The sequence below is a fragment of the Silurus meridionalis genome, chromosome 21 (genome assembly GCF_014805685.1).
Source record: "Silurus meridionalis isolate SWU-2019-XX chromosome 21, ASM1480568v1, whole genome shotgun sequence".
In the NCBI taxonomy this organism is placed as follows: domain Eukaryota; kingdom Metazoa; phylum Chordata; class Actinopteri; order Siluriformes; family Siluridae; genus Silurus; species Silurus meridionalis.
Window position 1 is genome coordinate 3,918,517 of NC_060904.1, and position 13,282 is coordinate 3,931,798.

General features: G+C 37.9%; 2 protein-coding genes across 5 annotated transcripts in view; both read right to left on the reverse strand.

Annotated features, from left to right (window-relative positions):
* Nucleotides 1-883, reverse strand: part of c21h8orf34 (chromosome 21 C8orf34 homolog) — a 76,968-nt gene extending 76,085 nt beyond the window's left edge. For all 4 annotated transcript variants that reach the window (XM_046834045.1, XM_046834046.1, XM_046834044.1 and 1 more), the window contains exon 1: nucleotides 411-883. In XM_046834045.1, coding sequence (XP_046690001.1) covers nucleotides 411-479 — 69 coding nt within the window. In that variant the 5' untranslated portion in view covers nucleotides 480-883. The remainder of the gene's footprint in view (nucleotides 1-410) is intronic.
* A 1,451-nt stretch (nucleotides 884-2,334) lies between these two features.
* prex2 (phosphatidylinositol-3,4,5-trisphosphate-dependent Rac exchange factor 2) overlaps nucleotides 2,335-13,282 on the reverse strand; it is a 91,608-nt gene continuing 80,660 nt past the window's right edge. Inside the window, exons 38-40 of the mRNA XM_046833456.1 lie at nucleotides 7,842-7,944; nucleotides 4,073-4,140; nucleotides 2,335-3,467 (exon numbers count right to left, since the gene is read on the reverse strand). Of these exons, the coding sequence (XP_046689412.1) occupies nucleotides 3,422-3,467; nucleotides 4,073-4,140; nucleotides 7,842-7,944 (217 nt within the window). The 3' untranslated portion in view covers nucleotides 2,335-3,421. The remainder of the gene's footprint in view (nucleotides 3,468-4,072; nucleotides 4,141-7,841; nucleotides 7,945-13,282) is intronic.

Sequence of the window (13,282 nt, forward strand, 5' to 3'; positions counted from 1 at the left end):
GTGAACCCATATTTGTCATATACTAAAAAATTGCCTTGATCCACATGAGACATATGATCTCTAAAAAACTGTGACAATTTACTTCAATTTTATTCAATTTAATTTGTATAGCACTTTTGACAATGGACATTGTCCCAAAGCAGCTTTACAGAAAAAATATATATTAATTTATATGTTATTGCCTATAAGTTTATTCCTAATAAGCGAGCCAATGGTGACACTGGTGAGGAAAAACTCCCTGAGATGATGGTATGGGCAACCAGAGTCCAAAGAGAAGCCCATCCTCATCATTTGGTAATAAAGAAAGAAATATTGCTCACTTTTTTAAGAAGCCTGCACATGCAGCCCAGCTGAACCTGTAGATGTGGGGGTTTTCTTTTTCTTTTCTTTTTGGATATTAAATTGCTCACCTCAAACAGGGGTCCGATTTTATTCCTCTCCAGGTAAGACTGGATCCGGGATTGTTGCTGAGACGCCATGGAGAAGACTCTCTACATCACACTGCATTTACAGGACATTCACACAAGGCAAGTCGGAGAAGGTGTGCAGCAGGACCAGACCAGCGCGCGCATCCTCTACAGCGCAATGAAATGTGCTTTCGGTTCAAAAGAAAGAAAGAAAAACAAATGATATTTACAGAAATAAATAAACAAGGCTGCGGCAAAGAATTTGTGCTGAAGCTGCAGGTCCTGGATTTTTTGTTTTGTTTTGTTTGTTTGTTCTTTTCCTTTTGTGCAGAAACACAGAGGAAAGTGTGAGGACTGGGTGTGTAGGACACCGCACACCGGACACCGGAGACCGGACACCGCGCGCCTCCCGCCGAACACCACCGCGTTCCCAGCGAGCCGCAGCGCACGCGACTTTTACCTACACCGAACCGCTTCTCGGGACTGACTCGACTCTGATTGGTGGAAACCGACAGCCTATAATAAACGACAGGAGGCGGGGCGTCCCGTGTAATGAGGTATAATAGTGAATAGGGACCAATGTGTGCGATGATACATGTATACATATATATACACACACACACACACACACACACACACACAGTCCACACACTTTCCTATGTGTTTCTACACAAAAGAAAAACCAGGACCTGCAGCTTCAGCACAAATTCTTTGCCGCAGCCTGATTTATTTATATAATTAATAATTTATATTTATTTTATATATATATTTATCAATTATTAAATTATTAAATAATTATTATTATTATTAAATTATACTATATTGCTAAAAGTATTTGGTCACCTGACCTTTCCTGTTCTATGTGGTTTATATATATATATATATATATATATATATATATATATATATATATATATATATGTATATAAACGACTGACTTAAGCAGCACCATTAGAGTGTAATTTTACATTTGTTACCATTTGAACCATTTAAACTTTTGCATTTTTCTTTCCTCTTTTCTTTGCACAAAAACACATCATTTGCCTTTATTTCAAATCCCCAGAAAACAGTTATGCACGGAAAATGCACAAAAAAACGGGGGTCATTTGAGATTAATATTGATGCTTCTGTTAAAGATGACGTATGCGAGCAGGGCAGCTGTGGCTGCATTGAATGGAGAATCGTAGAACTGTGTTAAATTGCTTTCTTGCTTTAGAAGTGACCTACATTCTTGCTGTATGTAATGTAAAGCAATATCTGTGCTGCAGTGCTCTGTTATACTGTATCATGTATAATATTATTGGTTTCTATAATCATGCTGTCGTAATGATAGTTTTAAAATGTGTATATTTTTTAAATGTTTTAGTTTTTAAAACATTAAACGCTTTTTTTTCCGTCACTATCACCCTACTGAGCTAAAAAATCATTTCTAATTAATAAACATTTGTTTCATTGATGCGCCAAGTCTCAAATCAAGCACCGAAAACCACCATGATGCCCACATCCGGCATTTAAAACCGTCCGTGTGGAAACATAGGAAAAGTTCCGTTTGGTGTCCTGATAAATTAATGTAATTTAAAACACCACAATTATTTTAAAACATTTACAAGTGTATGTTGTCTTCATGTTCGATGTTGAGTTTGGTTTCACTGATAATAAACATACATTTGCTTAAACATCTATATTTGGCCATACCCATGTTGATTAGACTTGACAATTGAAAATAAAACTTGAAAATTATAAATGTAAGGAATATTTAAGGTATCTATCTATCATCTATCTATCTATCTATCTATCTATCTATCTATCTATCTATCTATCTATCTATCTATCCATCCATCCATCCATCCATCCATCCATCCATCCATCCATCCATCCATCCATCCATCCATGCAGTTCGAATGAATAAATGCGTATTTTTCAGGGATAGCAAAAGGACAAAATTTTTTATTTTTAACAGTATGGCTAGGTCATAGATGCTGGTACATTAGAAGGCATTTTAAAGTGCACTTATCTGTTTATTGTAAAAAAAAAGAAAGAAAAAATATCTATATTTTATTCACTGTTCATTAGGGTGTGATATTTGTGCAGATGTACATGGTTTGCTGTACCGCTGACACCAGTTCTCTTTAATAAAAATAAACGATTGGTAAAGGCAACATTTCGTTTAATATTTCTCCACAGTACTGACAAGACACCATATGGACACACGACTCGCTGTAATTAAATGTCTCGCCTATTGAGCCTTGTTTTTATTTACCACAAAAGACTTCGCAGACACAGAGGCAGCTGGTGAAATTTTTCCCTTCCGTTCATTTGCATAGTAAAAAAAAATCTTCATGTTACTAACCAGCTCTGAGATATTATAACATATAGAATTACTCCTGAGTACAAAATAATTGAGGATTCATATACACAACATAATAGTAACACTTTGATAACTTCATATTTTATATGAGTGGGACTAAAACGTTCTGCGTAACGCGTCGATTTAATCTGCATCCTTTAAACATTTCAACTTGAGAACGTACAAATGTCTCATTTACGCTTCTAGGAAAACGAGAATACACATCAGGACAAATGTTTTTTTTTGTTTTTTTATCCTGTCTTCCTTGAGTTTATTTCAAAGCATTAACATGACAGAAGTCGCAGCTCTCTGCGAGTGCCGCGGAGACTTCATCTTGTTTCAGATATCAGTTCTACATTTAAAAAAAAAACTAGTGTGAGGTGTCTGGTTTGATTGACATCAACGATTCAGACAGCAGCCTGGAGACAAAATCATCTTGAATGTTTTGATCTCCTGTCTGGAAATAAGAAGCCTGTAACCACAACAACGTGGGTTTTTTAAAAAGCTCCGGTAACCCCGATGTGGCGAAGGGATACGGCGAATCCCTCTGAGACTGAGAGTGGGAGGACTTCTAGACGCAACCTCAGGACGCGTGTTTGTGTGGGTTTTGTGGGAGAGGCTGGACTACGGCTGCTCGAGATCCAACACGACTGTGTAGGTTCAGAAGTCAGGGATCACCGTCAGGGGGTGGAGGCTGGCACAGCTTATACAGTCTAGCAATAGAGAGAAAAAGTTATAGATGGAAAAATATAGGTGTAAACAGTACATATAATATACAGTCTATATAACAATTTACAAATAATTAAGACCTGACATCTGCTCAAAAAGTGTGACCTTTGACTGCAGTTTGATCGTCTAAGTGTTTTAGAAATGCTAAGCTTTACACAAAATGGTGCAAAAAAACAAAATAACATCTCGGTTGCCGGAAATGCTGTGTTAAGAAGAGGTCAGAGGTAAATAAAAGGCAAAAAGAACTCAAATAACCACTCTTTACCACCATAGTGAGCAGAAAATCATCACACCATACTCAACATTTCCAAACATGAGGCCAATGGGTTCTAGCTAGAGGCATTGTTTTTGACGATTAATCAGCATTCATAGTTTTTCCGGGTTACATTATACAGTACAAGAGCGGCCTCTAGAGGTAAATCACTGACACCACATGCTGTTTATTTGAAGAGTCTATTTTAATATAATCAATATATTCATATTTATTTCATGACGCCCTATGCGCCCTATTCCCTGTGTACTGCACCAGTTATATATGGTTGAAACGACAATAAAAGCTTCTTGACTTGATTTGACTTGACGTGGTTACCTTGGCACCGAAGATGGGGTGCGGTCTCTCACTCCCAGGTTCTTAGCCGAGTTCTGCACTCTGGCCCCCTGAAAACAAAGACAAGTCACGTTTAGGATTTGCACAAACACATTTTACAATAAAGATCGATGGGTTTGAGAGGCTGAACACCAAGGTATTGAGTTAACACCCCCAAAGCAAGCCGTGAAATTTAGTACACATGATTATTCCCCTCTTTTGTGTTAAAAGTAATCAGTCTGCTGAAACACGGCATTGCACCCAGGCTGGCAAATAATGGAAGATTACAGCCTCGGGTTTAGCTCAGTGCAGGCTGAAGATCTAAAGCATTACACAGGCAGAACTAGGTACTTAAATGGCATGGATACAAGTTGGTATACTACAATTAAACAATAATGTAATAGAAGTGGTCTGTGAAGTAATGATTCATTGATTCATTTTACAACTATCTATCCATCCAAGGGATTAAAAGGAGTGTGGGAGCATGGTGGAGCCCAAGACAAGGGAGACTCAAGATTCAGTTCCAGCCAATAACAGGGCCCCTACTGCATACATTCACACACTACAGATAGTTTAGAAATTCCAGTCAAACTACAACAAATGTTTTTGGGCTAGGAGAGAAATCCGGATTACCCAGAGGAAACCCCCTGTGGGATACAAACCCTCATTTCTGGAGGTGCAATAAGGCACTCATAACCTACTTATAATCATTGATATGATTAACTTTTCAGTGTGAGTTTCAGGACTTTGCAAATTGTGGACTTCTGATCAGAAGGTTGTGAGTTCAAATCCCAGATGCCATAGCTGGTCTATTGAGCAAGGTCCATAACCCTCAATTGCTCAGTTGATGTAAATGAGTCATGAGGCAATAACTGGCAGCAGTTCGGTCAATGAAAATAGCTTTTTGAAAACGCTCTCCAAAGTGGATACATTTGAAAACACAGTTTTCGCATCGCAGTGTGAACCGTGAAAACAGAGGCTTTCAAAAAAACGAAAAAAGTCATGAACTCGTGACTTATGACTGACATTCATCCAAGGTGCCGACCTGGTCAGATTTGTTCCTTGGTCTTATTTTTAGTCGTAAATTACGGAATACGCTGTGCTCATTGCCTTATGAATCACTCCATGGTGTTTTAAAAGGCATCATTTTTACTGCAGTTGGGGCTCCATCATGTCAGACGGGCGAGCGGCCCACCTGCGACGTGACACAGATGGAACGAGAAAACATAAATCCCTGTCATTCTGCAGACATTAGCAGTTTCTATGAATAGTTTGTCTGTAGCAAGGTGGTTAGGGGTGGGCGAGGATCACAGGTCAAGACTCAGCAGCAAAGATAAAGGAAGAAGTACCAGCGTAGGCATAAGTAATTTTGAGCTACAGATACAAAAATAGGCTCAAAGTGATGGAAGCTAAATATCTAGGAAGTGTATAGCCTTTTTTAAATATAGCCTTGGTTTGTTTGTGTGTTTAATAAAACAAATGAATATTTAGTGCGTTGGAGAATATTGTAATAGATGAACCTCCTGCACAACCAACCCCAGTGTAAGCCAAAGAGCAATGACCTAATAAACAGCCGAATGTGTGAGGTGTAGTGACAGTCCTTTATATTTATATTAATGTCTTAATTAAAGTCTGAGGAGGAAACTGGAGCATGGACTTGTCCCGCAGGGCTGCCTGGTCCACTAAATACCTTATTAAATATCCGTCCACAATACGAAGGTTTGCAGGCAACTGTAACTGAGTCTGGCATGCAACTGAGTCTGGCATCTCGGAATCGATCATTCACAAGCTAGTAAAATGTTTGAGGGGGTTCGATGCTGTCAATCAAAGCTTGGACATGCCTACTGGTCTATTTTTTATTTATTGTCATACTACTAATTCATTTGCTTGTCTGATTTTCTTTTTATACATCTGTCTATATTGCTACATGTCTGTATTTCTGTTTGTCTGCCCTGAAATCTAGAACCCATGGATGTTACTGAGTTTTCTTTGCTTTGCCAGATTTTTAATAAAGCCACCTTTAGCTCCTGCTTGTTTTTAGATCTTGTAGGTCTGCAAGCCATACATGCCAATCTCATAACATTGCCTCCAATGACTTAAAGATAATATGGTATGCTTTGGATTATAAGCACATCCTTTCCATTTTGATGAATAAGCATTTCATGCAAATGTCTGCAAAATCATAAGATTAATAAGCATATGTTTTGTCTAATGCTAAATTTTGTTGTCCCATATGTAAAAAAATAACACTGAATTAAGCATGCTGTTATGGGAAAACAATTAACAGGAGGATGAAGCAGACTGACTTTTACCATTCCAGGTTCATTCTTTGTAGTGTTTTATAATATTTATACTTAATGGTTGAAGTTAAATTGATTTAATTTGAACGTATGTCCCTCTTTCTGTCTGTTTGCCTTTTCTTCTGTTGGTCAGTCCACTGCATTGGTCTGTCTGTCTTTCTGTTTGTCTGACATTTTTCTGTATGTTTTGACAACTTTCTGTATGTCTGCTCATTAATCTGTATGTCTGTCCAGTCCTCCATTTTTCTGTTGTTTCTCTCTGTCTGCCTGCCTATGTGCCTTTTCATCCCTGAGTTGGTCTGTCCACTTGCCCATTCAGACATCTGTCTGTCTGTCTGTCTGTCTGTCTGTCTGTCTGTCTGTCTGTCTGTCTGTCTGTCTGTCTGTCCACCCATCCCTTAATTTTTTTGTCCACTTATCTATTCATCTACCTGCCTGATTATTCTTTTTGACTATCTGTCTGTCCACCCATCCCTTCATTTTTTTGTCCACTTATCTATTCATCTACCTGCCTGATTATTCTTTTTGGCTATCTGTCTGTCCACCCATCCCTTCATTTGTTTGTCTGCCTGCCCAATACGCCGTCTGTTTTCCTTTCTTCTCATCTTTCTGCCTGTCTGTTATTCATCTTGTTTGCCACCTGCCCACCCATCGAATTTTCCTGTCTGTCTCCATACCCCCCTCTCTACCTGTCTGTCTGAAGATGTATCAGTATATTTCCCAAATCCTCCAAGTGAGTGCGTATTCTTTCTGCATCTGCCTCCTTTTTTCTCTGTCTATAGCAATGCATTTCCAACAAGTGCCAGTCTTTCAGTCTGTCAGTTTCTGTTTCCTCTTTTCTAAATGCAGCACACCTAGAGTCCTCTATTTGGATACGACGATGTGTCTGAAGGACAGACGTCTCACTGTGTCCTTCCCGTCTTGGCTTCACGCCACTGTGTTGTCAGTTTGACCGCAGCTCTCCTTCCACTCCTTCCACAAACACACGTGTGTTTCTAAGGATGAGCAGAAACACAGCGGCTCCCCCTCTGAGCCTGTGCGGTTTAATCAAACCCTGTTCTGCTCTAAAAGCTCAGTCGTGTCCGTCTCAGCCTGGAAACCAGCCGCTTACAGGAAACATAAAACACAGAGGAGATGGCAAAAACAGAGGGAGGGAAAAAGAGAGAGAGACTAGAAGCTTACACTAAGAGGCATGACTAAAAAAACAAGATATGAAAAAAAACAATGCCAGTACTAAGTCTGTTCCGCACAAATGATTAAGCTATGATACAGTCGATCCTCAATTACACAAACAAGAACGAGTTTCACTCACACAAAGGCAGCACGCACCAAAGTAATTGGGTCAGCGAATGAAAAAAGCTTTACACGTCTTTGTGGATTGATTACAGTCGTTGTGCTTTTCTGCACTGCGATCGCATGCACTGAAAAAGGACAGTGAAGGTTTGATTCGGTTACAGCGCAGAGATACATACCTGTTTCCTCATGACGTCGGTGGCCTGCATTATACAACGTGGAGGCAGGCCGTGACTGCGTGCCAGGACGATGGCTTGCTCCAGAGTCACGCTCAGTGTACAGCTACACAAACACACCAAACAGAAAGAGGTTATCATTTACAATATAGGTCACATATTACTACTTACACCTCCACCAATAAAATGATCTCTAGATCTTTAAAGATCCCGCCTCCAGAGCTTTGTCTTGCAAGACAATGTCAGCAGCAAACATGGCTGGTGTGATTGGCTGTGCATCGTCCCTCTAACCATCACCTGTATGTAAGTATGTAGAATATGAATATTTACTGTATATTTAATATATATATCATATATATTGGGGATGCAAACGTATTCGTACTGAACCGATTCAGTACATGGCTTTTATTTTAAATTCACACATGTACTGAACGCAGTCCTTTTTACGTGCAGAACATAGTTATAATCTGGGTTCCCTCAGGAACGTATTAAGTGGTCGACCGCAAGTTTGTTAATTCTCCGCCTCGCACATTGAGCGCAGTGTCACTGTTTTTTTTTTTTCATTTTTTTAATTCATTTTTTTATTATTTAATTTTCAAACATACAAATACAATTCCAGGGGTATAATAAAAAGAAACTAGAGTTAGCGCAGTGTCACTGTGCTTCTCACTCTGTGCCGAAATACGATTTGTAGTGCGTTCATTTTGTTGCCAATGTTTTTACGATAGTCTAGAGATATGTATACTTAGCGTTTTATGTACAGCTTCAAGAAATTCTCTTCTCAAAATCCCTTCCCTTCTCAAAATCCTGACACTTCCGTATTTCGAGGGAGTGAATGTGTGAAGGATGGAAGGAATGATAATTTGCTAATGTATACTGAAATAAGTAGAACAGTTAAATAGATAATATCTTTTAAAAATTAAATAATAAATGTAAAACACACACCCACACACACACACACACTTATATACACATCTGTATTACTCAAATGGGGGTCTACAAATGTGAACTATTTAAATAAAATGTATTTATTTAATTGTATTTAATTAATTAAATTTGTGCCAATGTAATCAATTAATTAATTTAATTAATATAATTAGGCATTCATTCTTTGCAACTGATTTATTCAGATGAAGGTTAGAGGGCGTTGTTTAAGGGCCGAGGAGTCACAGCTTGTATTGCTGGGATTTGAACTCACAACCTACCTTAATCACTGAGCTACAACCTACAACCAATGTACTAAATGCTGAAACTAACGCCTGGAATTCCAGACATATTTAGTCATATTTGTCCTTTTAAACCCTTCATCAGAGGTACGTGAACTGCTACTGCAAAGATGAGCACATAACTCCTCCCAAGCTTCTTTGAGACATCAATCACTGAATCATCTCTGTCTGACTCGACTGTGCCTTATCTTCTTGACACAAGGAGTAGCATAGTATATCTTTATACTGATTACTGATACACCTAGCGTACTCAGATCACTCCTGTGTGAAGTGACTCCTGTTTTAACATGAGCATGAGCTCATATCTGCTGTGAATAATTAAAGCTGAATTAATATCGAGCCAAGACGCCAGAGGCACCGGTTATTTGGATGCAATTAGTGATAATGTATGGGCTGAGCCTAGCTGAGACATGAAGCCTGGGGAAAGTGTGTGTGTGTGTGTGTGTGTGTGTGTGTGTGTGTGAGTGTGTGTAATGGTCTGGGTGATGGTAGCAGCAGCGTGATTTATGTATACTGGTCTGATTCTGCCTGAACTAACTCAACAAACTGATTTACTGAATGCATGCTGTCTCTCCGGGATGGCAGGAATGGAAAAAAATTATGCAGACGGCAGACAGGAAGAGAAAAGCAGCTTCTTGTTGGCAAATGCTTTGCAGTTAATGACTGCCACAAAATAAAAAAACTATGGATATTAGCAAAGACTTTGCTTTGCTTTGCTTTGCCAGACATTTGCTACAACCCCCTTTAGCTTTTGCTTGTTTCTGAGTCTTGTAGGTCTGCCTCCAGTTTTGACTCTTGGGTTGTTTCACAGTATGGTTTGGGTCATTACCTCTCTGTACTTTAAAGCACCATGCTATCAGCATTTGACTGAATCTGAGCAAAATATAATGCTTTGTATGCTTCAAAACTCTACTTCTATCATCGGTCACATCTAGGTTTGCATCTAGGTTATTTCTGGTACATTTTAGGACACTTACATTGGGAACAATGGGAATTTATGGGAATTAATAAGAAATTTTGGGTAATGTATATAAACTACATCATATACAGACATAAATGTAAACATTTTGTTTGGTCATAAACTGGCATGCATGCAAACAGATTTTAAAAAGTGACATTTTTAACTTTGTTTTAATTGTTAGTATCTTTTTCACACAGCACAAGGAAGTTTTAAACATAAATGTATGTAATATTTAAGTAATTTACCTGAACACTCGCCAAGATGGACCTTTTTGACAGTATTTTATGTGCAGGATTCAAGAAATGATGTGTGCTATGTTATGGAGGGAGGCATAGTGCATGTAGGGGGTGTGGCCTCGGTAACCCTGCAGTAAGTGTGCCTGTGAGTGATGAATGTGCAGGTAGAAATTAAAAAGAAATCTGGTTGTTTTAACTGAGATTATTATGAAAGATTTTTTTTCAACTAATTTCCTGTTATAGGCCAACCTGCAAATTTTTAAATTCCCAGTTTATTCCCAGTAATTTCCATTAATTTCAATGGAAAGTTTTCAGTGTTGAAATCATCACATCATCTATAAACACCCGTGACCAAGTTCCATTGGCAGCCCTACATGCCAATTCCATAACATTGCCTCCAATGACTTAAGGAAAATTATGGTATGCTTTGGATCATGAACCCATTCTTTTCTTTTCCCATTTTGATTCCGGTTTGATTTCTCACAACGAATTCCATGCAAAAGTCTGGGAGAATGAATACAGTAATCCACCGCTTTACCGCGGTCCGACTCTCACGCCCCAGATAAGTAATTTGTTTCGCTGATTTTCCCGGTCTCTCATGGATAGCACGGTAGACCAAAAAACCTTATAGGGAATTGTTTGTATGAAGTTTTATGGAGTTTAAAATGTATTAATAAAAACATAATTATTCATTATAAAATGTTGAAACAGTACAGTACTGTATACATAAACTAGGATTTTTAGGGTGGCGTCCGTTTATCGAGGTTTTTGTTCATCACGGGAAGTTTTGGAACGTAACCACCATGATAAACGGGGGATTACTGTATTTACAAACATAAATTTTGTCTCATGCCACAAATTTTATTGCAACTGTGCATCATTTTTGTTTCAAATTTATTAGATCAGCATGTTTTGTCTCATATATAAAAAAGAAAAGAATTTAATTAAGCATACCATTTTGGGAAAACAATTAATGGGAGGATGAGGTAATGAAGCAGACTAACTTTAGAAAGACTGAAGAAAGGACATTATTTATAATCACACACTCTGGTACTCATGGTAGTTCTCACTCTCCGGTGTTTTGTATTGTTCTAAGATTTATAATCACACCCTTGATATTAACCAAATAAGGATGGGTTCCCCTTTTGAGTCTGGTTCCTCTCAAGGTTTCTTCCTCATAACATCTAAGGGAGTTTTTCCTTGCCACAGTCGCCACGGCTGCTCATCAGGGAGAAATACACACCATTCACCTTAACTCTTAAATTCTGTAAAGCTGCTTTGAGACAATGTCCATTGTGAAAAGCGCTATAGAAATAAACTTGAACTTTTATTCTTTTAATATTTAATGTTTCGATTTTAAAGAATTAATAAACAATGTATTAGGAGCAATGCATGTTTTGCCATATTTGATCCATTTTCATTGATTTCAATTTATTAATAATTGTTAATTTAAAACTCTTTCTGAAATGTAAAAAGAAAAAGCAGTACATAAATAAAAACCATCAATATATCAAACTTAAACTATTAATACATCAATCACACTAGCATTCAATATGGCACTTGTTCATAGCATTTTGGAACAAAAACACAGAATGTATGAAATAAATCTTGTCGTAAGCTAGTTCGTTTCTGGTGCTCGGGGCTCGAGTGATATATAACCCTTCAACTGTGTCTATAGATTCGACACGGTGAGAAATATAGAAACTGTCTCAAAAACATCTGCAAAATGGCCACCTCGCCGAGATTCTCCAACGAATCAGAAGCTCTGCAAATGAGCACGACTCTTATCGGTAATTATAACCATGTATTTATAGCAAGTCACATGAATAAGTCAGGGAGAGTAATGTTCATATTAATGAGACAGAGATTCAATATTCATGTGGAGGAAAAAAAATGGTGAAAGGAAAAAGGTATAGAACAGATGTAAAAATAATGAGGGCAGGAATAAAGAATTATGGAGGTAAAAATGGCGCAAGAAGGAGAGATTCATAGATATTAAAAAGTTAAAGGTTGGATATGTAGCTAATCAAGAGATGATAACGTTGGTGAAGATTTTTGAAAAAACATACTGTCAACTCCCGATAATTCGCGGCTCGTAATTCGTGGTTCGGAAAATTTTCGGTTTTCATTTGGAATCTAAGTAACAGCAAGTTGCAGATTATCTTAAAAGTCGCCGGAATGTTCAGGAACGTTAGAAATAACATTTTAAATGATGTATTAGGTCAAATACTGTACACTATTACGTTTGTCTAGATTAATTTACTAAGTTACCATAGGGACTGTGGGGGTATGTCCAAAGTTTGCAGATTTTCGGGAACTCTCAGGGGTTACATTCTAAGAGGGGGTTAGGTTCTGGGGGGCCACTGTATTTTGTAAATATAGAATGTCCAGTGGAGGACTTTTTTTTTATAACATGAAATGCTCATGTATATATATTAGGGATGGTAAAATTCACCGATCGGCCGAAAGGTTAAAGATGTGATGCATTGATTTAAAAAATTGTACTTTGGCGCTTTTTAACATAATTGCATTGTTAGAAAAAACAATTTATTTATATATACCTATTAGTAGATGTGCTATATTTTTACTATTTAGAAAACGTGACCAATATTTGATTTCTCATCGCTATACTGTTTCTCAAATGTGTTCTCTCAGCATCACTGCTGCTACGTGAATATGACGTATCACAACACTTTAAAGACCGAGGTGTTTCCTGAGAGTCACATAGAATACGGATTAACATGGCAGAGGTAGAGCTGCATTTTCCTGGGCCATGCGTTAGAAGTCAGGCGATACTTAAGTAAATTGATGATTTGCTGTCTGTCTGAATCAAAGAAATAAAAGTAACATATCTGAACTATCTGTAAAATATGGAATTACATCACATCATATTTTTCCCATTGCCTCGTATTGCATCGAATTGCATTGTGTATCTTTGTATGTGTGTTTATGTGCACTCATGCATGTTCACAGGTATGCACGTGTATCCTTGTTATATGTGTGCAAATGTGTGTATTCAAG